Source organism: Curcuma longa, chromosome 21, assembly GCF_044706935.1.
Source record: "Curcuma longa cultivar G26 ecotype Majalengka, Jawa Barat chromosome 21, ITB_CL_G26_1.1, whole genome shotgun sequence".
In the NCBI taxonomy this organism is placed as follows: domain Eukaryota; kingdom Viridiplantae; phylum Streptophyta; class Magnoliopsida; order Zingiberales; family Zingiberaceae; genus Curcuma; species Curcuma longa.
This window is the reverse complement of record NC_133881.1, coordinates 2,017,505-2,042,897: the sequence shown is the minus strand read 5'-3', so window position 1 is coordinate 2,042,897 and position 25,393 is coordinate 2,017,505. Positions and strand designations below refer to the sequence as shown.

At 39.9% G+C, this 25,393-nt stretch overlaps 5 protein-coding genes across 7 annotated transcripts; all 5 read right to left on the bottom strand.

Annotated features, from left to right (window-relative positions):
* Positions 1 to 194: 194 nt before the first annotated feature.
* On the bottom strand, positions 195 to 7,564 carry LOC141815350 (uncharacterized). The gene is made up of 13 exons (XM_074703293.1): positions 7,496 to 7,564; positions 6,197 to 6,416; positions 5,492 to 5,568; positions 5,141 to 5,300; positions 4,801 to 4,825; positions 3,856 to 3,945; positions 3,308 to 3,479; positions 2,655 to 2,728; positions 1,887 to 1,956; positions 1,637 to 1,708; positions 1,412 to 1,545; positions 1,232 to 1,305; positions 195 to 615 (listed from the first exon to the last, which is right to left on the bottom strand). Exons 2-13 carry the CDS (start codon positions 6,414 to 6,416, stop codon positions 530 to 532), a joined length of 1,254 nt encoding a protein of 417 aa, XP_074559394.1. The 5' UTR covers positions 7,496 to 7,564; the 3' UTR covers positions 195 to 529.
* A 594-nt stretch (positions 7,565 to 8,158) lies between these two features.
* LOC141814927 (photosystem I reaction center subunit IV, chloroplastic-like) lies at positions 8,159 to 8,865 on the bottom strand. The gene is made up of 3 exons (XM_074702887.1): positions 8,568 to 8,865; positions 8,428 to 8,493; positions 8,159 to 8,365 (listed from the first exon to the last, which is right to left on the bottom strand). Exons 1-3 carry the CDS (start codon positions 8,811 to 8,813, stop codon positions 8,264 to 8,266), a joined length of 414 nt encoding a protein of 137 aa, XP_074558988.1. The 5' UTR covers positions 8,814 to 8,865; the 3' UTR covers positions 8,159 to 8,263.
* A 1,534-nt stretch (positions 8,866 to 10,399) lies between these two features.
* On the bottom strand, positions 10,400 to 12,946 carry LOC141814473 (subtilisin-like protease SBT1.2). Its single transcript, XM_074702433.1, is given in 2 exon segments — positions 10,400 to 12,795; positions 12,798 to 12,946. Coding segments are annotated over 2 exon segments (2,481 nt in total). The 5' UTR covers positions 12,883 to 12,946.
* A 1,246-nt stretch (positions 12,947 to 14,192) lies between these two features.
* LOC141814736 (bifunctional riboflavin kinase/FMN phosphatase) lies at positions 14,193 to 19,832 on the bottom strand. 3 transcript variants are annotated; one of them, XM_074702684.1, is made up of 12 exons: positions 19,813 to 19,832; positions 19,022 to 19,169; positions 18,723 to 18,815; positions 18,321 to 18,507; positions 17,244 to 17,374; positions 17,098 to 17,167; positions 16,924 to 16,989; positions 16,068 to 16,222; positions 15,881 to 15,976; positions 14,834 to 14,985; positions 14,684 to 14,767; positions 14,193 to 14,593 (listed from the first exon to the last, which is right to left on the bottom strand). In XM_074702684.1, exons 3-12 carry the CDS (start codon positions 18,796 to 18,798, stop codon positions 14,462 to 14,464), a joined length of 1,149 nt encoding a protein of 382 aa, XP_074558785.1. In that variant the 5' UTR covers positions 18,799 to 18,815; positions 19,022 to 19,169; positions 19,813 to 19,832; the 3' UTR covers positions 14,193 to 14,461. The 3 variants fall into 3 exon arrangements, with proteins under 3 accessions (XP_074558785.1, XP_074558784.1, XP_074558783.1); XM_074702683.1 differs by lacking the exon at positions 19,813 to 19,832 and adding an exon at positions 19,276 to 19,412; XM_074702682.1 differs by lacking the exon at positions 19,813 to 19,832 and having other exon boundaries at positions 18,723 to 18,811; positions 19,022 to 19,092.
* Positions 19,833 to 20,372: 540 nt separating this feature from the next.
* Positions 20,373 to 25,067, bottom strand: LOC141815324 (E3 ubiquitin-protein ligase WAV3-like). Its single transcript, XM_074703261.1, has 2 exons — positions 24,473 to 25,067; positions 20,373 to 22,635 (listed from the first exon to the last, which is right to left on the bottom strand). Exons 1-2 carry the CDS (start codon positions 24,740 to 24,742, stop codon positions 20,719 to 20,721), a joined length of 2,187 nt encoding a protein of 728 aa, XP_074559362.1. The 5' UTR covers positions 24,743 to 25,067; the 3' UTR covers positions 20,373 to 20,718.
* Between the last annotated feature and the right edge of the window lie 326 nt (positions 25,068 to 25,393).

The window sequence follows — 25,393 nt, the reverse complement described above, 5'->3', positions numbered from 1 at the left end:
TATGGAAATTACTTGTGATATATTTTTAAATCTAATATAAGAATTATTCCTACACCACCTTCCCGAATTTCAATCTATAAAATACTTCATTTCCCCAAAACAACACCTAAGCACTTGAACAGGGACAACATAAAATCAATCATTATTAATAAATGCGATTCAATGACACATCATAACCACAACAAGGGCTTCATTTAAAATTCGTTATTAAAGTATGCATTCCAGAAAAAATTCAAAATAAAATAGATTACATCCAATTAATATGAATTGGTCTTGAGAGAGACTCAAGTAATATCACGCCATTTCTTTTTCTCAGCGAGGCTTCTTTCAGGGTGCATTTATAATTTTCAAATCTAGAGAAAGTTCAAATTGAGTTGCTTTTATCAACTAGGCGTGTCACACAATTCATCAAATATTTTTTTAATGAATTAGATTGCTTTGTGTAACCCTTGGACGAATCCCTATCCTTTCCTTCACCATTGCTTACACAATTCATCGAATTAGCTTATATTGTACAGGAAGTTGAACATCATACTGAATTGTTTGCATTCTGCACAAATTCTTCATGACTTATGGCTGTTCCCTTCATAATGAGAGGGTACATCAGTTTCCACACTGTGATCACAACAAAAACAAAACTTGGTTACAGAAAGAGGGAAATAGAACTTCAGACTATTGTGGATTATCCAATAATAAGAAAGAAAAAACTAGTAGAAGCAACAAGCAGCTGTGGAATGTGTTATTGTAATTGGAGGTTGTGGGGAATAAAGAATAGTTAGATGAGTTTTTTTGCTGAACAATAGATTATAGGTACATGAATGCCAGTTTCAATTAAATTTGCAACAATACCATATTCTCACGCAAGTCTATCTGATAGGAAGTTTTGGAAGGCTGCTCAGTCTTGATGAAGAATTTAGATTACGGGATACATATATGTTTCGCTTTGAGCAAACAATTATGCAGCTCATGAAATATCTGGAAAATCTCAATAAGCAGTAGCATATTCATGATGTTCCTAACACTCATAGGATTTGCCAAATAACATGAGTAAAAGTGGATTTTTGCTGTGAAGATGCATCGAATTGAAGAATCATAACACTGGTCATTTGGTTCCTAAATTTTCAGCATTACATGTCATAAAGCTTTTTTTTTTTTTTTTTGGTTAAATTTATAGACTTGATTTTAAACTTTCTTGTACATGTAACTGACAAATGAGGACTATGTCACTTACAGTATATGCTGGCAGCAAGGCATTCATTGGCAATTTTAATCCATGTACTAACCCAGCCAACGTCTATGCTCCATCTGATAAAAGTCATGGAACCAATTTAAGTGCTAATAGAGACAATATGGATTCCATTTTGAGAGCCTAAGTGGTAAACAAACCAAAAAGGATGTGATTGAGCCTTACTTTTTGGTTGGTTGGTTTAGTTGCCAGTTAATGAACAACATTGCAAAGTACATAGATCCCATTGAGAATATGAAGTGGAATGTTGCATAGTTATAAGGTGCATCATCTGCAGATTGAACCTCATTTTTTTTGAACTGTAGGTAAGAAACAATAACTTGACTGTAATCATAGATCCAAGAATATAAAAGTACATACAAATACAATTAAAATGTAAAATTTGTTTACCTGAAAAGAGTTTGAATCTGTCCCAGTTGAAAAGGTTGCCATTACGATTGCACCAATTGCAATAAAGAAACTCTAGATCAAAAGCACCAGAAGTTAACATTCTCAATCAAGGATGACATTAACCTACTTTGTGCATCACAGAACATTACAAAACTAGTAACTTCATGTTTTTGCTGATGCTAAAAGAACTAGATGATGAATATGATATTGGCATTTACAAAACGATACAAGTTGTGATAGTAAATCTTACAAGTATAGTCGTCATGTCATCTCTGTCTACCATTCTCTTTCTTTTGTTGCATTTCTCCATAGGAGGTTCACTGCAAGTAACATGCAGTACAATTGCGGTTATCTTGCAAATGAAATCAGTGCTATTGAGTCGGGTGCAGTGGAAGATGCAAGAGAATCAGGTAAATAATAGAAACATCCACTGCTGTTGATTGTAGCCATGAACCTGATCCATACCAAACTCGATCTACAAGCAACCACATTGCTCTGAACTTGACACAAACCAACAAACTAAGGGGTGTGCAACCAAAGCTTGTCGAACCGTGATTAACGGACATCATACCCTCGAGAGAAGAGTTGTTTGAAATATAAGCCTACAATATTAACACATTGATGATCCTGCAAATTTTATCAAAATCTGAATCTGCTTACTAACTGTAAGATGCTTACTAACAAATATCTCCCAGTGATAAAGATAGTTTAGAACCTACAAGAGTCAACCATTGGAAGACAATAACTCATGTTCACAAGGTACACTAAAGGAGTGCGAGTTCATGGTTTGCCATTCGAAGATAGATTTGGTGCACAGTGACTGAATTGGGTCACCACAAGTCTGTAAGGAGTTGATCAATCGACTTTAACACTATGTCAATTGAATTGCTCAAAAGGTGAAGATAGCTTAAGACTGTATACTATATGCCAACATCTAGAAATCATCCCTCCAAATTGTAGTGATGTAATTATCTTGTTTAATTTAGAAACAAGTTGCTAGAATTTTTTTATACTATACCTATGAATTGCTGACCAGCAAAGGAAAACAATGTATGAACCCATGATTGCAGAAGATAAAAGTCCTGCATTAACCTATTAAATAATCCAAAAAGAATAAGTCACATTGGTTGAAGAGGGATTATATGAAGAGGAAAAAATAGATAGATATTTACTCACTTGCATAAGAATATGTATACCCTAAGTTTATGTAATCAACATTAAAGTTTTCTTTCTTCTTTTTAAAAGTGAAGTTTATCCTCGCTATTTTATGAAGAAGGTAATATGAACTTGAGATTCTTTAAAGATAAAAAAAACAGAGGAAAATTATATGGTCATGTAGAGAATATTGCTTTTGTATCACAGAACACTTGATATGAGGTGATAAAGTGACAGAACTCTTTGTTGGGGAGAAAATGACATAAAAATCATGGTGATAAACAAATAATAGGACACAATATTTTTGTTATACATATGTAGATAAGCTCTGAACTATACCCCTTCATGTTATTTCAAGCTGCATGGGATTGCTATGTCTCTACATAATTTAACTCTGTAGTTTCTCTGTTCTTCTATTTCAGAAGGTTTCTGTTAATTTAACTCCTTTTCCTTTTTAGTGTTAAGTAGCCAGTGGCATAGTGAAGCAGGAATTTACAGTAGTCTAGTAGAGCATACCTTAGAATGAAGTGATACCATCATTATAACTGTAACCAATGCAGCTGTCCATGTGATGATGAATATGTTGATAATACAAGTTGAGTCCAGTGCATACACATAGTACATCATAATTATTCCAAAGAATGAAGCAATGCAGAAGATAGTGGACAAGAACAGTCCAAACAAGCCACTGAAAAAGAAAATGTAATCATTCTAATGCAGAACATCCAAACATCAGAAAGAATGAAACACATAATAATTGTAATAAAATGCATATAACATGATTGCATTAATATGGCTTAACCTAAAATAGTCATGTGATTAGTGAGTGTGCATGATTTGTTAGATGCATAAAAAAGTCCATAGTTTAGATTTTCCACAGCATTTGGATAAGGAAGGTTTTGTTTCTTGTGTGTGATTATACATTCCTCAAGGAGGCATGGACTGCTCTATGATTGCCAAATACACTAGAAATGTTAGTCTTATCATGCCTGGGAGAGAATCATATTCATTTATATGCTCATAGTGAAATGTATGTTTTTTACTTTTCTTAAAAAACCACATACCATTTGTTTGGCTGCAAATCTGATATCCACTGACTGTCACACCATGAAAGGAAGTGAATCATACTAATGAGTTGTAAGAGAAGAAATATCCTGTACATTCACACTTTGAGGAGAAATGCTTTCAAGAGGTGACAAATATTTCTCATGAAAAACTGAATATGAATAAGCACCGGAGTAACATTATAAGCACTAAGGTTTAAAAAGAGCATTTTCAAATAGTCATTTTACAACTACACGTTGAGAAATGAAAGGCTATACGAATAACAATATAGAAATATATTAAGTAATTTACCTTGAAATCTTCCACACTAAAGTTAACATTTCTAACTAAAATCTTTTAGTTGTCCTTGAATATGTCCATACTATCTCAAATTATTTTCTCTCCTTCTATCAATTTTTGGTGCTTACACAATTGTTCTTGGAATTTAGTTTTCTTTTTCCTCTTTTTAGTAACTTCACACATTTATCTAGCATTCACTTCTACATAATACATTTGATTATACCAAGGTGTTGCTTCCTAATAGCCCAACACTTTGATCAATAAAATATGGAGGGTCTTACCACACTCTACTAAAATTTTCACTGTAGCCTAAGGAGAACATGACTACTAGCTCAACCTTTCTCATCTTGGCTCTGGACCAATTTGACCAAAAAAAAAAATCTATTTATAGGATAAGAAACCAAAAATATATGTTCGATTTGTAAGGGAAAATGTGCTCTACTATAATTCCACAGGAATGGAATATATTTATCACCTTTAGATTGTGGACTAGAGAGGAAAATCAATATTCAAATGAACTAATAAATTAGAACATCAACACAACAAAAAATAAGCACAGAGGAAGTTACAATAGGAAGACATGTTTTAATATTGCACAAACAAAAGGTTTACCATTTCGAGATCTTAATTGTATGAAGACTGTATTTAAAGAATTAGAGTATTACCCTGCGCCAATACGAGCAATTTCACCTGCAAAATAACAAGCATAGTCACTTCACTCTTGTTTCCCTCATTCATCTGCTCTTCCAACAATTTGCAAAGAAAAGAAAGCATACATTCCAGATATATTCATACTGTCATGAAGAATTGGATATGTAGATTTGCTTTAAATCTTAGATTAAACTAGTCAAAATGCTTTCAATGAATCATCTATCTACTATAGTTTATTAGAATGGAAGAAGAAAGTTAAGTTAATGACTTAACTAAGTTGGCTAAGCTCTTGCTACATTGATTGGAGTAAAATTCACAGTAAGTATAAAATGTTCAATGCCAAATTTGCATTACCATATAATTGGATAACGTTTTCGGAGATGATGAACGGGACCGCTATTGACAAAAGGTAAATCAAACATTTCGATGCCCACCAATTAGAATGCCATGAATTCCGAACTTCTTGCAGCTTGTGAACACCCCAAGTGGTGGCACCCATGAATGAGAAAAATATCTAAAGTAAACATGATAAGATTAATCATCGTAATATGTCAAAGTATGTGAGAATCATTTTTTTTAACACACACAACACACTAATAGAAATCTCATATTTGTTAACTACAGAGAAATCAATTTCAATAATTCATTTTTTGGTGTATTTCTTGAAGAATTATGGCATTGTCGTATTTTGTTAGAGAAGGATACAAAACATCCCAAGCTCAATCGAAGAACTCCTCCAGCATCAACACAGTTATTTCCTTCAGCTCCACATACCCTTTTAGCTGCACATATAAAAAGTATAGATCATATGCAAGGGCATGACTCAAGCATAAGAGTGATTATTAACTTAAGTTCCCTTTAGTTGCATCAAAAAGTTGATGAGAGAACCCTGGTTAAATAGAATGTTCCATTGACTTGATCAAGTATCAGCTAGATTGCTAAGAAATTTAAATTATGTATTCTTTACTATAAGGATTTTGTGACAGTTCAGTTAAGTACCAAGAAAAAAAAACTTAATAAAAGAAACAAAAATGAACTTATAGCTGAAGAGAGGACATGCAGAGTTAAAATTTCAAAATAATGAATGTAGAGGACTACAAGCTATCTGTAAAAGAATAATGAGGTAATTGAGGTTGCATATAAGTTAGCATAGCACCCTACAATTTGACTGAGATTAATACACAATAAAGTCTAAACTGACCTACATATATATTTCATTTAGTAGATGCAAATCACAGCTTAAGTATTGTCTGAGTTCTTCAATTTTCAAAAAACAGATATATCAAGCAAAGAATCAGCTTCTTGCTATTTAGTAGGGACAAAGTATGAATTGTTCTAAGATAATACTGATGTTATGGAAAAGAGGCTCTAAATTGGTTGATAACTTATGACTAACTATTTGCAACTTACAAAGTAAACACTGGGGAAGTTTGTGGCCATAGTCACGAAATAACCAAGCCAATATGTTTGTTATCAAGAATATACACCCATAAACATATCGAGCTTCCAAAGATTGCTTCCTTTTACTTGAATATATATCACTCTTTTGATTTATACTTGGCCCCTCTAGCCTTAGCTCATCTCCACAACTTCTATCAATTTCCTCTACAATATTGTCAACAGATTCCATCTGAGAACACAAAGGAGGAAGATTTATTGTAAGTTAAAAATGCATTGATTTGAGAATTGGTTTAGAAAACCTGAGTCACATAACTTGCTAATAAGCTATCATAGTGACCTCAAAGTATCAGTGAGCTTTCAGTTTGCAGGAGTTGACAACTAAAGTGATGATAAACCCAAGAATTACTTCTGACACAATTTAATAGACAAATCCACACCTAGTGACACAACATAAGCAATATACCAAAATATGCAAAGAGCACAAATGCATGCACTTTTAATTTCTTGGAGAGGAAAAAAACAATGAAGTAGGTTATATATATTGACAATAAATTTCCTTGATGAAAATCATCCATTAACCTAAAGGGTATGTTGCATTTGCATGAAACTTTTTATCCAAGAGCATACTAAGTTATGTGTGTTTAATTTGGGACAGTCAAATTCAACTGATGGAAATGGATGGAAAACTGATCAGGGCATCTAGTCAGCCTTGTTTATAAATAATTCATTCTCCCCCTCCCTACTCCCTATACCTCTCTTCAATCTTCTACTTCCTCGTACGCCTTCTCTTTCTTTGTTCCTCTCTTTGCTTCTCCCACTCTTTATCATATTCCTCTTTTCTGATGGAGGATGAAATCAGGGAGTGATCAACATCTCACATTTACCTTTGGACAGGATGTTAGAAGGAATACAGAAAAGGTAGAAAGATGGGGGCATCCCTGTGAACTTTGCATTGCCCCTAAGCATCCAAAATTAAACACACAAAAAGCCAGGTACACGATTGAAAGATGTTCTGTAAGTAAATGCAGCATTCCCTATGGTTTGTGCATGATTTGAAGCATTTATTCTTGTTGGCTTGTAGCTAAGTTTATACTGCATTTATCAACTTTTCATTTGATGATTCTGATCTAGCCACTGAGCATTGGAACATTAATAAAACAATTGCATATTGAAAGAAACTATCATTTCTTAAATGTAGCTTAGATATCATTCTAATAAGACAGCATAGTTTGAGCACACTGCTGAAAACACAAAATGTATTCCCCCTATCCGAGCAAGCAATCACCGGTAAATAGGATTGTGACATACCTAGATTGCTATAGTCTAGTAAACAAACGAGTAACACCCAAAGAATTTAGGCAAAGAAAACCTAAATCCCAATGAAACTAACTCAAGTATTGTTCCCCTTCAATGGGAATGAAAAAATTCATCTTGGCCAACTTTTGCACTTATACAAAGAAGATGAAGCGCAATAGAGAAACCTGAAGGTGCCAATCCTGAGCCGAAGTGCACTTTTCCTCTCCATCTCCGCGAAGGCCCTTAAATAGCCCTACTAGTGCACATAAAGGAATTCCTCTTCCGTGGATTTGTGCATTGACTTGTTTCTAAATATCTCAATTTAGTCATCGATAGTCTAAATATTCTGAAAATTTTCTCTAGTAAAAAGTAATTTTTTTAACACGTTAACGGCGTTTGGTGAAGCAAAGAACGATTAGTGTTGGGAATCGCACCAAAACTTTTGTCTTTTCTTCCATTCTCATATTTGAAGCTACTTAAAAGCACTGAGAACTCTCTTCTAGATTTACTTGCATACAAAGTATTCATAAAACTTGTAGAATTTGCTAAGTTCTCTGGTCGTGGGAATTACTTGTGCAATTGTCTGAGATGTTTGTTCTTCAGCTTTAAGAAAACAAAGAAAAATGAATAGTTTCTTCGAAACAGAAGACGCTAGTTTTCTCCATCTAGCAGAACTGGAACAAACTTGGGACTTTGCAGTTATATATATATCATACAAACTTGATACCAACTGATAATTCTGTTTACTGATTACAAAATACATCAAGAATCAAACAGTGATCACAGTTCTTGGATCTCATCCAAAGCATAGTTGTTGGTGGAGACGCCTGCGTAGTTAACCTTGTTGAACCGAACCACGACAGGATAGCGAGTCTTGGGATCCTGAACATGAGTATTAAATTTATGCCACAGTAAAAAAAAAAAACTATTAATCATCTACGTACCTGGTCCACGGTCACTACTGATCCAACTCCCTTGTACCAGTAGGATTCTTTCCGGAGTATCTTCACCTGAAATCCAAGTGATTAGCAAGGAACAGAGAGCCGAAACGAGTCCTTTAATTTTAAACGATTGCATGTTTCACCTCTGTGCCTCTCTTTGGGCCAATTGGCGGCGGTTTGGCGGCAGCTTTGGGAGCTTCGGCTTCGGCCGGAGGAGGAGGAGGCGGCGGCGGCGGCGCCGCCGACTCCTCCTCAGCTCGGACCACCAGCTTCCTGCTGGGCTTGGAGAAGGTGACGGTGCGGAAGGGTGAGTTGGCGGAGGGGTGACCGGAGGCGGGCGCGAATCTTGAGGCGGCGGACGCCAAGCTGAAGCCGGTGGAGGTCGCCATGAGGAAGAAGTGACAGTTGAGGAGACGCTAGCTGCAGTGTGGTGAGATAACACGAGGAGGAGCCGCTGAAGACATCTCAAGTCCTGGCAACGTTATCTGCAGCCATGCGTTGAAGGATCTAACGTGTCCAATGGGGGCTTGACACGTCCTGATTTGCCTCTTACGGATGGATAAGTCAAACTCCATCTGGATTGATTAAGTCAGTTATAAACTAAAAGTTGAAAAGCTATTTTGTGTTCAGAATTTCGATTTGATTGGATCACCTTGGGACCGAGGAATTCCACTATAAAACATCTGTAATGAAAAATTTTCTCATTAAATATATATATATATATATATATATATACGAAAATGATATTTTACGCGTCCGTGCGCGACGTCGAATCCACTGTTCATCACCGATCACACATCGCATCTGACCAATCAAAACTGAGAATGTAGAGTGCTTTGCCCCCCGACCCCCGTTGCTGCAGCCCTCGCCAAACCGTCCGACCACCGTCGGCCGTCAGACCGGGCCCGATCGACGCGCCATTCGTCGGTGCATCGGCCGGTATCGGATTCCGACCGGATTGTGATCAGAATCCAGTACAATTTGGTCGGAATCACGTCCGACAGTGGCCAAGCCGGATTTTGGCCAAATCGCGGCCGGAGACCGGCCAAAGAAGGATCGAAAATCGGTCGCGATTTGGCAGCCAGTGGTCGCGCGCTGGATTCAGTGTGGTCGCGCGCTGGATTCAGTGGTTTCCGATCGAATTCGTCAGATTCCGACCACAATCCGATCGGAATCTGACGCCGGCCGACGAGCCAGTGAGTGGCACGTCGATCGGGCTCGGTTCGGCGGCCGGCGGTGGCTGGACGGCGCGGTGAAGGTGGCCAGAAGCGACGGGGGTCGGCTGTGTATATATATATATATATATATATATATATATATATAATATCATTTGCAGTGAATGAAAAAAAAAAAGATTAAACATTTCATGTATAAAGCAATTCCTGGGAATCTTCTTTTCTTCCAATTGCAGCAAAAGGAACAACTCCAAATCTATAAGCAAACAATCCTTGTCAGCGCGCCATGACATGAAGATGAAGAAATGCAGCTGTGCCCATCACTTCTCTTCCCATGGCACGAACGCTGGAGCTTCCATGGTCGTTCATGGGCACCGCCACCCGCCGGCCGCATCCTCGTCGGCCGGCAGCAGCTGCTGCTGCTGCGTGAGTATATACGTCAACAACAACGTGCAGGGTGTGACCAACTCTGTGTTGTTCAGGAGCAAGGTGACGATAGAAGATGCAGGGCTGACGATAGAAGATAGACAGGATGATGGATCGAGAAAGGAGATGAAGAAGTTGATGATGATAAACAGAATTCTGCACTTGTTCCTGTGTTTGGGGTTATTAGGGTTCATCTTGTTTTGCTCAGTTTCAGGGAAATTTAAGATGTAAATGATTGATTTGAGATGACTCTTTAGCAATCTACAGCTGTTGCCATAGACCTACAAGTGCAATTTTTCTTCTTTATACAGTAATAAAGAAGTGGTATCCGATTCAATTTATCAAATTTTGTTCTTCTGCTAGCTTCTTCATCATCATCCTTCCCAAGTCACGGAAATTGGGCTCCTCACTTTGTACTTTGCATGGATCCACGCCAGCTGCCCTTCTGCGTACCTTCCCCGCTCATTCTTCATGGATTCCATCAAAATTGTGTAGATCTTGCGCTCATTGATCTCCCTGAACGTCAAAGTTCCCGGTGTCACTCTCACGGCGACTCCGGCCGGCGGCGCCACTTTCACGGTGTAGCTCGAATTCGGAAGGCCGACGTTGGTGACCACCCTCTGCAATATCGCCCACCTTTGTCCTCCTCTGAAAGAAACAGAAATCGACGGGTAGTTGAGACTGAAGTGCTTGCGCCGGCGGCGGAGCTCGCCGCAGCTCACGTTCCTGTGCGTGATCGCCAACACCTCGGCCTGGTCGTAGCCGATCGAGCAGAGGTGGGCGACGTATTCATCCGGCTCGACGTCGTAGACGAGGCCCGGGTCGACGGCACGAGCAGGGTTGACGTGACCGGCGCCCGCGGCGAACAGGCTCGCCTTGGCGTTCCCGTCCATTATGGGCTTCCCCAGATGGTCTGTCACGTCGGCGGTGGTCATCATCGCGGATCGGACCGCCGCCGGAGTCCACGTCGGGTGCACTGCCCTGACCAGCGCCGCTATGCCGCCCACGTGTGGACACGCCATGGACGTCCCCGACAGCACTGTGAAGTTGGAGCGCCGTTGGTCTTCTCGTAGACCCGACGGTCCGACGTTGCTGGGCCACGCCGCGATGATGTTGACTCCCGGGGCGATGAGGTCCGGCTTGAGGACGGAGGGGTTCGTCAGGCTCGGCCCTCGCGAAGAGAAGAGCGCCACCGCCGGCGCCCGCGACGGTCGGATCCTCGTCCCTCCGTAGAGAAGCTTGGCTGCCGGCCGGCGAGTGGAGCTCATGTAGGCTTTGAGAATTGTGGACTCCTTGTAGCCGATCATGGTCGCCGGAAGCACGTGGACGTCGACGGAGTCTTCTTGCTGATTTATCTCCGAGTTGGCGAGAACCATGGCTACTCCGCCGGCTTCTTTCACAACCTCACCCTTCTCGGCCCGGCCGTTGACGCCGCGGTCGCAGACCACCATCTTCCCCTGCACTTTTTCCTTCGAGAGAGATCCCCTGAGGCAGAACTCCACCCCTGTTTGCCCTCCGCTCTCGTAGACAAGCTCCAGCTCCTTCCCGCCACTTTTTGAGAAATGATTTCCCGGGAACATGGACTCGCCGTAGAGCATTTTGCCATCCCCCAAGCGGACGAAGGCCGGGAACCGCCGGTCGAGCGTGCTTGCACCCACCGTGATGATCCAGGGCGCTTCGTTAGAGATCGAGCTCGACACGGGGCCGTTGTTTCCGGCGGCACAGACCACCACGACGCCCCTCTCGGTGGCGCGGAAGCTGCCAATGGCTATGCTGTCCTCGAATAGCGGGATGGAGAAGCCGCCGAGGGAGAGGGAGAGGATGTCGACGCCGTCCCTGATGGCGTCGTCCATGCCGGCGAGGATGTCGGAGCTGTAGCACCCGTTGAACCAGCAAACCTTGTAGGCCGCGACGTGGGCGCGGGGCGCCATCCCGCGCGCCTCGCCGGCGCCCACCCCGAGCACGCTCGCTCCCGCCACTTTGCCCCCGGCCGCCGTGGACAACGTGTGGGTTCCGTGCCCGTGCGCGTCCCGCGGCGACACGTACTCCAACATCGACACGCCCGCCGCCGCCGACTTCTGGTCCGGGTAGTTGATGCGGTGGCCCTTGGAGTAGAACCTTGCGCCGATCAACTTCCGGTTGCAGCTAGACGTATTGAACTGCTCCCCTTCCTCACAAACGCCCTTCCACCGGGCGGGCACCGGCGGCATGCCATCGTCGCGAAAGCTCGGGCTCTCCGGCCATACTCCAGTGTCAAGCACTCCAACAATGGTGCCTTGGCCAAACCCGGACTTCGACCAGGCACCGCCGGCGGCGAAGTCCAACCCCAAAAATCTGTACGAGTAGGTAGTGTGCAGCTCAAGGCGACGGTCAGGGCGAACGGAGATGACCCCAGGCAAGGCTCTCAGGGCCACTGCTTCATCATCGGTGAGCTGGGCCGCGAAGCCTTCTAGCGCGGCATGGTACGAGTACAGAAGCCGAGAAGAAGCATCATCTCCTTCCTCCACGAGCATTGTTTTCTCCAAGAAGGACAAATGCCACTGAAACTTGGTCTGAACGCTGGCCAGGCGATGCGGTTGGAGCTGAACGACGTAGGTTCGGAAGCCATGGCAATGAACTCTAAAGAAGAGAAAGAAGAGAAAGAAGGCAACGGAGGCCATGGACGCTGCGCCGAGCACCAGAGAGTTGATTCTTCCGGGCATTTGAAGGAACTGCTGCAGCGTGCGGGTTGAAAAGGCGAGGCATTTCCCGTGATTGTGGCTCTTGTCGTCTCACGAGCAAGGGCAGATGAAAGGGGAGGGAGCCGGGAGGAGCTCTCTGCGCCATTGTTGGAGCTGAGAAATCTCACGGGATCCATTGGTACGAGTAATTACAGTCAGAGACACTCTCCTCTGCATCAGCTGCTCCAGCTTCAGAGAAGGAAATGCATCTGAATTTAATTTCAGAGGGAGGCACTGTTGCTGTTTGCGCTCGAGTTCCAGAAATGGTGAGTTCTTCTCCCCACTTTTCTTTCCGTTCCTATGAACCGCATTGAATATGAGGGGGAAAGGACCGATCTGTTGATGATTCCTGTATTTACTGATCGAATCTGCTCAATTGAGAGAAGATGGAGATGTGAAACTGGAGACGAATAAGGCTGCTGTTCCAGAACTGAGGACGCTAATATGAACAGTTACTGGCCAGGTGATAGTTCTGTCGCCATTTATCTTCTACAATGAGGGAATTGATCTGTTGCATCTGGATTTTTTACGCTTTGTCCCTTCTTACAGACGACTTCTTTGAAACGCCGGGCTCCACCTTTGCTGTTTTGTGAATTTAAAAATTAGATTTGATTATTTCAGAATTTTTATTTTTAAAAAATTATTATTTTGGATAATTCAATCATTTTAAAATTAAACTAAATAAATAAAAACTTTAATATTAATTTTAAAAAGCCGCTATAAATACAATGGCACTGTAGTACTCTTCTTTAAAATCCAACACCACCATAATTAAAATTAGATAGAAATATATCATTACTGAAACCCTGATTATTTGAGAATGTACTATGTCTCTTATCACCACGCCCTTAAGAGCCAATAAGATTCATTTTAGTTCTATGTTAAGACAAATCCTTTGGGATTATTGATGGACAATTTTTTTAAAAAAAAAACTAATGCTATAGATAAGAAAAAATAAACAAAAATATTATAAAATTTATTTCACTCCACAGACAACGCATTTTCTTCAATCAATGCATGTTTCATCAAAAAGCAATAGGAGACCATAATGGGAGCGTAACTTAAGCAACTGAAAACGGAATTTGCAAGCAGAAACAAAAAACAAACAAAAAGTGGTGCATGAATTAAAAATTTTACCTCGGAAAATGAAGTATAAAAGGAATAACTATTCTAAGAATGGAGAATTTGTTATGCTTCATGACTAGAGTATCACATTCATTTTAAAGCCAAACATAACATGGTAATTAATTCTTACTCCACAGGAATACCAAGCACCTTATAAGCACACATCCCATCTAACTGGTAATCTGACAATAATCGACACATTAAACTAGTGAAGCCATGTGTCACGATGATGGGGGCAAACAGTAGAGGTCAGAGTGCACTCCATCTGGAAGGTAAATTGAAAATTTACAGCATCCAAATCAGAAGGATAGTAGCAGAGGCATTAGAGAATGTTGAAGTTGGTGGCAAAAGAATCCACTAATGGACTTGATTTACCATTATTATACACTGAACAGGTTCAGGGGAGTATTGAAGTTTACAAAGTAAGAACACAAGTTGCATCTATTAGACCAGAGAAGAGGTCATATAGTTTCAATGCAAATAAGCAATATGCGAGATTCACCTCGTTTGAAATCTCAAATTAGGGGAGTATATTCTTTCTTTCTTTGTAAGGAAAGCAAAGTTTAAGATTGATCTGCCAGAAAAAGTAACCTAGCTGCAAGAAATTTTCAAGTATGGCGAATCCTTATAACTTGCATATATAGGAAGGTCCAAGGCTCTCTCTGCGATTCTTCCATCCTCATGAATCCTTGCTATCAAGCTCTCAAGTGTCGGAAAGTTTGCCTGGGTTTTGAAGTATAAGTTCAGATACAGACAAGAAATAAATTTCACTATTTCTAATACTCTTGGTTGTTTTTCCTTTTAATGTAGTACCTCTGGCCTAATATAACCCACAATTGCCAGGCGAAGCTCCTCACCATAAAAGTCCTCACCAAAGTCATGAAGCAACCAAGGTTCCTGCTAGGTGATGTTTGTTACAAAAAAATAATTGCTGAATACTTTACCAACTAATAGCACACTTACTACTGTCTTTTCAGCATTATCGAAGTAAGGATTCCATCCAATGCTCATGACCATCTTGAAGATACCCCGATTCGACAGTCCAGCCCAGCCAAAGTACACACCTGAAGTGTGTTCAGAAAGTACAACAGAAAAGTTCTCTGCAGGTAAATTAGCTGCAAGAAAAATAAAAGGGAAAACGTTAATTGTAACACAAATGGAAATGGAATGGGGCATGGGTAACTGGTTATCAACCTAACCAACTTCCATGTTTTCATATGTTTACATGAACAATCCGGGAGATTCACAAACTAAAGGAGAAAGATACTTGGACACAGGAATTGACAAAACAAATCAACTATTTGAAAAGCTTAAGATCATTGGTAGTGTTGAGAGTGCGTTAAAAAAAAGAAAGAAGAGTTATGGCAGAGTAGAAAACGTGTGCTCAAAAGTGTAGCTATGACATGAAAGATCAAATGAGGAATATAAAAGAAGAAATGATGGCAACTAAAGAATAAAAACCATTTAAGATACTTGAACAAGTGTCAACTAACAAAGAGGATCAAAACAATGCTACCACATTTAACAATCCTCACTCTTGATGTAATAGAATGACATCATAGTTTTATTAAACAAATTCGCAATCAGATTTAATTTATAAAAGAAAGGCCACATTTAAAAAAAAAATAAAAATAAAACATACACACACTAGTGTACTTGGTTTATTGAGATATAAATGATACTTCCAGCAGTACTTTTAACTGGGAACAATAAATGTGCAGCATCAGGATAAAGATATGTTTGCCAGTATTCTAGATTAGTTTGGGCAAAACTCGGTTGTTTGACTGATATCAGCGAGCACCAAATAGACACAAGTGAATATAGTGGAGTAAATTTTACAAAGGCATTGGCTTACTATGGCTTACCAATAAATAAACATAACAACCAAAAAAGTCATTTAAGCAACTAAAGGTGCAAAAGGTTTGTAACACTCCTAATATAAAAATATCCTGGATGGTAATCCTTACAACCAAGATTCAAAAGATCACAAACTTTGAGGTCTTAGCACACCTGTTGGTATTCCTAAAATCTTTGAACCTCGACCAAATCCCTTGACGACAGGTCCCCCAATGTAGCATGGCTCAATTGGTAAAGTATCTTCAACCCCTAGAGTTTATCATAGAAAATCTTCTTGATTGAGACAATGAATCTTACATAAACACACAATTATACATAACAAGGAGATTTGTGAGCATACAGTCATCAAAGGGAGGTAAGCCCCACTTCTCAAGACGCAGATCAAGTAGAGAATTGATCACCTCATCTGCTGAATTGTACAATCCACCTTGTTTTGGAATAGATGGTACAGCAACCACTAGCATTCCAGCTTCTTTGCCAGCAGTAACACCAGGCCTGACATAATAAATATTTTCTTACTATTATACAGAGAAAATATTAGTTTAGTCAGATAAATATTTAACTTCTATACTTAGATGACAATGAGCTAAGTCCTAAACGGATCTCATTTGGCACAGTGAAAGCACCAATAATATTGTTGAATTTCAATCAGCTATTATGTATGGTGCCCGCCTAGTGGGATAAGGCTTGGTTGTGGTATTATGTATGGTGCCCCAATTTAATTAAAATGTAGGCTAACGAAGAGAGTTAATAAGCTTAGAAGAGCTCTACTACCAATCTGGTCTTAAGAACTTCGGGTTTGCAATTGAACCTAACAAAGTTAGGATCAATGCTCCCATCTAGATGAGTTATCAAAATTGGTACCAAAGACAGTAAAAAAGTGGCACATGTGTTATGGCTGAATTACCATTGGGTTTCACAAATTGTTGATCATGGATGATTTTTGGATTGCGACAAGGACTTTAAGCTCTGACAAGGAATGTTAAGCCTCGAGTAGGATACATTGTGCTACCCAAAATTGAGTCTCACACATAGGGATATAAGCTAATGTAAGCAGTTTACAAACTTAAATGATTATCAAGTTAGACTCAAATACTTTAGGTCAGTGGACGAGCCCAACTGAATTAATAAGATAAATCTTAACCATATCAATTATAACAAAAGAAAATTAAGGATAGAAAAATTGCAACACTCACAATGAGTCTTCAAGCACTAGACAAGTGGATGGATCAACATTCAACCTCTTAGCAGCTTCAACAAATCTGTGACACAATAAATCAAACATCCATGCAGTAAGAATTATCATTTTGCTGAAACGAAGCTATATTCAAGTTTTAACCAACCATACTATGTTTGTGGTAGTGTCTCACATTTCAGGAGATGGTTTTCCCATATTTACTTCATCACCACCAACAATAACAGAAAATGATTCCTTCCAGCCTGAGTACCATAAGTAACATGATAATAAACTTAATGTTAAATATCTAATAAAAATCAAATTTACAGATAGATAAACCTTCATGAAAAGAAATTTTTGCTTCTATGTTGGATTTTGGAGAATTTGATGCCAAAGCCATTGGAATTCCATGACTCCTTAGATGTTTAATTAACCTATTAGAACCTGGAAGTGGTTTAATATTGCACCATCTGCACAAATCAAATTTCTCATATGTTTAGGGATAAGGGAGATTTATATGGATGACAAAATAAACACCTGAATCCTTGTGGTCATAAAGAACATGGCAAGCACAATTAGATGTAGCTATGTTTATATTTTTTTTCCAATCAATCATAGAAAAAAATAATAATCAAATGATAAGGAAGAATAAATAACTTATTGCCCCAAGAATTTATGTCCTTAAATTGCATCAGAAAATGACGTCCAATGGAGTTTAAGGTGTGTGATTTATCAAAAGTATTAAAAAATAATTTTAGCCTACCAATTCAATCCAATAGACCTGCCATCTGTGGTTGTACAATGCCTGACTAATTTCACATGTAACTCCATTCTAGCGAATGATGAATATAATTGTGAACTCTTTTAAAATAACTACTTTTCTCTATTCTAGCTCATCAAGGCAAACCACAATATGTCAAAAGAATTTGTACATCAACCAATTCAGTATTTTGGCATACTGCAGAAGGCTCATGTTTTTCTAATTGACCACAATTGTCGACCAAGAAACACAATTTTTTTAGCACTATTAGTCCTCAAGCCCAATAGCATCCAAGTAAAATGTAATCACATTGTCATGCCACTTAAAACAAGCTCTTGTCTGACTGTCCCACTAATAGCAACTCTGCTCATACTATATGCTGGCAACCTCTTAACAACAAATAACCACTTTGTCAAAATATAGGTTATTTTAAGTAGACTCTAGGGGGAAAACCTGTTTTGCTTTCTAGAATTTATTGTAAATTGATCAAAGGAGAGAAAAATATGCAGTGTAATCTAAATAAAGACTGTATCATACTGTAGCTACGAGTGAATACAAAGAAAAAATAGGGCATTTGTGAGATTCGTTAAAATAAAGTCAGAATCATATGGCCAGAGAAACAATATAAGCACAAGAAATAGGTTATGGAAGATTACTGGTCAAAAAACATCGGAGTAATTTCAGAAATGAACTCTTCAAGCGTGCAAGATAGCTCATAATCTTCCACAACTATAGCTGCAGCCTCAGCAGGTGTTCTTCCTACTATTCTGTGAGCCTTTCTGCTGTCCCACTCCTTGCCGTAGCGCATGATGAAAACTTTCAATACTTCATTTATGATGGCATCTGTCACCAAATATCCATGCAGAATGGAAACTATTACGTATTACCAACAGAAGGGATTAAAGAGACAACAAAGTTACATACACACATCCATCTCTAATTTTTATAGGTCCTGCAGTAATGGGAACCTAGATACATCTGCTTGTGGATGTGGAAAGAAATATGCATAGGAGAAAATAGATAGAAGATAGCAACATTCAAGTGGAGAGAAGAGACACCTGTATTTAAAAGTGTACCATCCAAGTCAAGAATGACATGCGAGGCAGATCGTGGCGCAATGTTGCTATCAGCCATTCCAAAGGTCAAACTAACTTCAAACGGTACGTGAATTGTTAGGCAATGAAACTATGCAACACTCATGGACACATCAAAACATTATACATTTGTTATAAATCACCAAAAGAAGATATTGCACCAAATCAAAGTAACATAATAATAATAAATCCTGAGTCTTATCAATTTTATTAGTTTTCTTAGAAACCCTATATTGCTTCTTACTGCAAAATATATTGCTTACCACTCGGTCGTCGTGCGGACACTAACTCTTTTGAACGAGAATACTGGATAAGGAAAAACTTATGATTCTCCTTGATTAGGCAAAAGCGAGGGTTGGTAGCTCTTGCCGTTGGCCCCAGCAACAAGTGACAGTGAACAGCTGCAAGAAACTGCAGCAATACATTATACGTTGTATTGATGGCTGTAAGAATAGGGGAAGAACACCAATTGCATGTTGTTGCTAGAAGTAATTGAAAGAAGAAAGGAAACACTTACTCCTCTTGTTGTTGTGGCCGGACAACGGGGAAAAAGGCTGCTCGAAAAAGGGCTGCTCACTCGCAAACAAAACAGAGCTTGGCGACGACACAAAGAGAGCAAGGAAAGCCAAAACAGAGCTCTTCTTGCTCTGCAAACAAAACCCTAGAAAAGCAAGAAAGAAAAGAGAAGAGGAAAAAGAGGAGAGAGCTGCTCTTGTTGCTGGGAGAAAGCTGGGAGAGGGCAGCAGCAGCTGCTGCTATTGGAGAGGACGAAGAAGAGAAAAGATGTGCTACCCGACGCGTGGGAGAGGGCGGCGTGTGAGGCGGTGGGGCTGCTGGAGAGAAAACAGAGAAAGACGGAGAGAAAACAGAGAAAGAGAGGTTTTCTATACCTAATTCATTTAAAATACCGATTTAATACCATTTAATCTTTGATCTGTTCGACGCTCTAGTTCGTATTATTATTATTATATATTTTATAAAAATCTAATTCCCTTAATAAATCAGGCAAATCAGAGTGAGAAATAGATGAGGAACCGCATAAGAGTTTTGATACCGGCGGGACGACGCGGCTCTGGAAGATTGCGGTCTAGTTAAATTTAATTAATAATTTTACATCTCAAAAAATTAAATTTTATATATAAATATATTTTTAAATTAATATTTTATTTTAAAAAATTTATTAAATCTGTCTATATCAATCTTAAATTCGAATGAAAAAAAAATTATATTTAAAAAAATATATTAAAAATCTAAAAAAATTTTAATCTAGAAACTCTAAGACGGTCCTGAGACGTCTCACCGGATCGAGAAGGAATACTTTGAAAGTTTATTTGTGTTGATCATTTAACAAAGTTTTCTCAGAAGGCAAGGTGCTACCAGACTCAAATAACAAAACTCTTACTGCATAAAAATATTTAAAAAAAAAAAGCTTCAGCTGCTACACGAAGAACATCATACACTGCCGATAGAGCATACCAGAATTAGCTGTCAACACAATAAATCAAAATTCCATGCTTGTTTTCCATTTGGCGCCAAGAAATGAAAGAAAAGAAGAAACTGGGGAAAGCACCTGCTTGCGAGAAGAGAAGAGAAGAGAAAGAAATTGTAGGTATATAAAATTGAGAAGAAAAGAAACCTACATATTTCTAAATACTACCAACCAATGCCACACTCCCAGGGAAAACCTCCTATGTACACCAGTACATAACCAAAATCCAGACAAAAAGGAGAGGGGAAAAAAAGGCATAGCTAACATATAACCAACCTTTCGATCACCCTCAAATTTTTCTCCACCTCTCCGGGTTTTATTCACTTGCATTCCTGAAGCACTACCCAATTCTCTTTCACTTCAATCTCCATTTTCATTTTCTTATACCTGAATCCACCGTGCATGACTTTGACTAGAAGGGAAATATATATGTATATATCTTGTGGAACATGGTTGTCATTCTCAAACCAATCACCTCGGTTGAGGTCGCGCAGAGAATGGCCTTGATGGTTGAATAGGCTGGGTGGGAACCCTGGGGGGAGGGGAAGGGGAAAATGTCTGTGAACGATGCAACATGTCGACCATTGAGGGAGTCTGATAAGCATGAACGAGGCTAGCAGACTCTGTGGAGTCTCCGCGTGCTGTTGCCCTCTGCCATGAGTGTGAGCTCAGCCCTGATAGCAGATATGCCCGTCCCGAAGATTCGTACCTCTGCTGGCTGGCCATCCTCTCTTGCATCTCTCTTAGTTCTGCATCCAGAGCCAAGCAAAGTTGGTCGCCGGACAGTCCTGCCAATGAGTCAGTCAGCCTCCTCCTCTGCTCCCCAAGTATATATACTGCTTCATCTAGAGCACCACGATCAGCAGCATCCCTCGCATCCTGCATTGCCTCAGCAGCTTGGACACGAATTATCTCCCTGTCAACCACCACAGATGGTGTGTATGATGCCACGGTTTCTGGCCTTTCAATTTTTATGTCATCTCGCAGAGTAACAGTTTCTTTGGAGACAGCATCTCTGTATGTACAGCACACCCTGAGCTGCGGGGTGTCTTGGGAAGGTGGAAGGTTAACATACACAAGAAAATCCCGCTCCTCATCTGCATAGAGGTCGCCCACATTGATCGATCCAGACAGCATATTGTCTTCTATCTGATTTGCGTAGCTGCCAGATTTAATTGCAACAATTTGCACACCGGGTTGCACAGACTCCACCAACAACTGCATCTCTTTCACAACCACACTCAGGAGCCCACCAATACACTGGGCGAATGCATCTTGAATCACAAGCTCAGTTTCAATAAAAGAGAATGTTCCACCAGAAATCTCAGAGATTGAATGCATTGCAGAGGAATCATGGTCTGTACCGAAACCAAAAGCATGGACCGGAATCTTGTGGGCCATGTGACCAAGAATTGACAATGGAATAAGTGACCTGTAGTCTTGGTGAGTCGGAGGATTTCTACTCAAACTGGAAGTCATAGTGTATGTGTCCTGCCCGTCAGATAGAAGGATAATACTGCAGACTGGGTTCTGCTCCTTGCGTTCTTCAATCACTTTGGCACCTTTTCTGAGGCCTTCTGCGATATTAGTGCCGCCATTTGACACTAATGAATTTACAGCTAGCAGTGCTTGCTGCCTGCCAGATTCTGTCATCCTCCTGAGGGGGAAAAGTCGCCGTGCAGATGATGAGAAAGCAATAACTGAAAGTCGATCAAGAGGGCCAAGATTTTGGATTACAAAACTCATGGCACGTTTCAGAAGTGCTAGCTTGGTGCCTGCCATGCTGCCACTGACATCAAGTATAGTGACAAGATCTACAGGAGCACGAGAACTCCACAATATTCCAGGAGCAACATTGAGGTTTCTACTAGGGCTATTTTCGCTGATAGCATTAGGAGACTTAACATGTACCAGCACAATGAAGTTTTCTTGAGAAACTGATTTTGGAATGGCTGAGAATAATGGAACCGATTTGATCTCTACAGTTCTGACACAATTTTGCTGCATAATTTCCCCTGTTACTGACTGGAAGTTTAGAGGCTCATCATCATCGAAAGTGCTCGGTTCAGAAGCATAGAAATAAGAAAAGGGACGGTGTTCCTGATTAGTTGAGTTTGTTCGGCGAAGCATGTGCATAACGGTCATTTGGCCATCTTCTTGTGACCAGTTGACCGGATTTACTCTGGCTCTACCATGAGGGTGTTCAGTGATGAGGGGGGCTTGAAAGGGCAACTCTTTCCACTTAGCTCTGCAAACTGGACACATATAGTTTCCATATTTCACATTGAAGGTGATGCACTGGAAGTGAAATGTGTGTGAGCATTCAGCAGTGAAGAGCGCATGACCTTGCCCAGCTTTCATGGTACCAAGACAAATGGAGCATATCTTCTGAAAGTATGAATAAGACAGTCTAATGTCAGAAAACTACCACAACTTAGTGCTATAAGAAGAATGCAAACAGAAACAAATAGTAAAGGAAATCAGCTGCAAACGAATAATGCAAGACAACTAAATAAGTAAGAGACAGATAAAGAAATTTGCTTCATTTTCATCAAAAGAATGATATCCCCACAATGGAACTATCATAACTCGTGGCTATAGAACTTGCTCAAGTTAAAACAACCACAGTACAAAGGAATTTAAAAAGGAACAACAAAAAAGAGGATATATGATGGCCAAAAACTAGCAAAACAAACTGAAAGATATTGCAGTAGAATATGGTTCTTTATTTAAAATCTGTAGTGGTTACTCAGTTTATGCATATTCTCTAAATCAGGTATACCTACAAGTACACTTCAACAAATAAAACTCCTTAACCAGATTTTTAAACAATAAATAAATGCAAGATCGAATTCAGACACTTATACATTCTCAGATACAGTAATATTTACTATGGCTAATCATATATGAACTGAGCGATACAAGTTGCCAATGCATATATGATTTGGATTGTTAGCCCTATTGAATGACACAGGCACTAGAAATGTACACAGTAAAATGCATTGATGCCCCTACAAAGAAGATTCAGTAGCAGAAGTAGCTTATAGCTCTCTAAAAATCTAAAGAAATCACCAAACTTATTGGTTTCTTATGTATTTGACACTTGGAGTAAATCATACCATTGCAGAAATTTGTTAGTAAATGATGTGAATAGAAGCATCTTCATTAACACTAGACATATGGACGAACGGGCTATTAGAACTTAAAAGTTACCAAGAACATTTATTATCAAATCATAAGACATTGGATTAATCAGCATCATGTGCACTCTGCAACCATAAATATAAGGAGTCATCACAGAACCACCATAAACTTCAAAACAAAAGAGCAAAAAAATCCATCACATAAGTTAATTTTCATGCAGGGCCAGCTTCATAAAAGTTCAATGAGCACCGATCATAATAAATATCACTGTTTAATCTTTCAGCCATCTTCAACCTGCTAATAAATTCAGTAGTGTAATTAATGTTTATGTTGCAATTCCCATATATGGTGGTGGTTGAGCTACTTCACATATGTCATTACAGCATTTGGAGTACAGCTCATAAGAAGGTACACATTTGCAACAGTCGATAAAAATGCTACAACCAGTTAAAGTCTTGATGCCACTTTAGTCCCCAACCACCTCCATCCACTATACTTTACACTTTTTATATATAATTTTAGCAATAGAACTAAATAAAAAAAATTGAAACACCACATGCTGTTCGGGCAGAGTCAACATCAGTAGAGTGTGTAATCTAAGAAAGATTGAATTGTTTTTCTTTATTTTGGGGTTTGGGGGTCCTTCCATCCTTGTAAGTTTAGCCTTGGTCATACTTAGTCAACAGCCTCTAATTTGAAAAGAGAAAAAAAAAACAAAAGAAAACAAAACCTACACGCTTTCACATGAAGTCATTTTAGCTTCCGAGGATTGAAGAAGAATAGAAAACAAAACCCCGCCCTTTTTCCAACAAGCAAAAATGTATTGGTCCATAAAATGATTGTAAGACGTTACCCGGCAGAGCACAAGCGAGGATATCAGAAAGAGGGAAATTAGCGGAGACAAAATGTGAATTTCTTCTCTAAGATATTTTTAAAAAATGAGAAATTTGACTGCTTTTAATACATCTAATCACGACAAAGTTTCTTGAAAAAGCAAGAAGCTCAGCAGAACGAAGCATTAACGAACCGGAAAAGAATCAATAGCTTGCGCAAAACAAATAAAAATCGCGAAACTACGAACCTTCGACGATCTGCTTAAGGATCTACGAAGCCGGAGGCCGCCGGAGGTCGGAGTCGGAGTTGTGGGCATCCGCGGCTGGAGTTCCGACGTCAATGCCGAACCACCTGGAGAAGACACCACCGAGAAGGCGGAGGGACTCGAGGCCCTCCTGCCTCCGGTCGCAGCCTCGGCCGTCCGAGGGCAGTTGTCGTCGACGTCCGCGGTCTGGGGTATAGAAACGCAAAGATTGAGCCCGAAGGCTCTCTTCGCTCGACTCCACGAGTTCGCCATGGCTTGCTCCGCTGCAGAGAAGGGGCGAGGTAAAAATACACTTACAAAACCGTGTCAAGGCGACACCTTTCTCTTGGACCGCGCTTCTAGGAGCAGAAAAATCGGGGTTTGCGATAGGCCGATAGGGCTTCCGAAATCTCCTCTTCACTAACCCTTTGCAGCAGATTCTGGCAAGGATCAAACTGCTACGGACGAACGAACCCTAGGAGGAGGGAATGGAGAGGCGGATTGGTTCTCCGTGGAACTGGGAGCCGCGAGGAAGAATTATAGAGGAGAGAGATGTGGAACGCGGAGCGGAGGTAGGGGTTTTGACCTTTGCAGCATTTCTTTTCGGACAATGCAAAGAGAGAGAAAAAGGACCAGATGTCATTTGAGACAAAGGATAATCTTGGATCTTTTCGCTTCCAGATTTGCTCATGCCCACAATGCGTATTTACCGAAATGCCACCGAAGGCCCACGTTTGCTGCGCAGTTAACAAATTGACCCTCAAAGTTTCAGCAATTTATCAACCCACGCATTGATTATCTCACGTCAAACATGTAAACCTGAAAAGTTTTAGTACCCACCAATAAAATCAGAATAAAAGAGGTATAATAAAGGCTGCCCTTTGAAATTATTTACCCTATTTTTTATATTAAAAAGAAAAATCT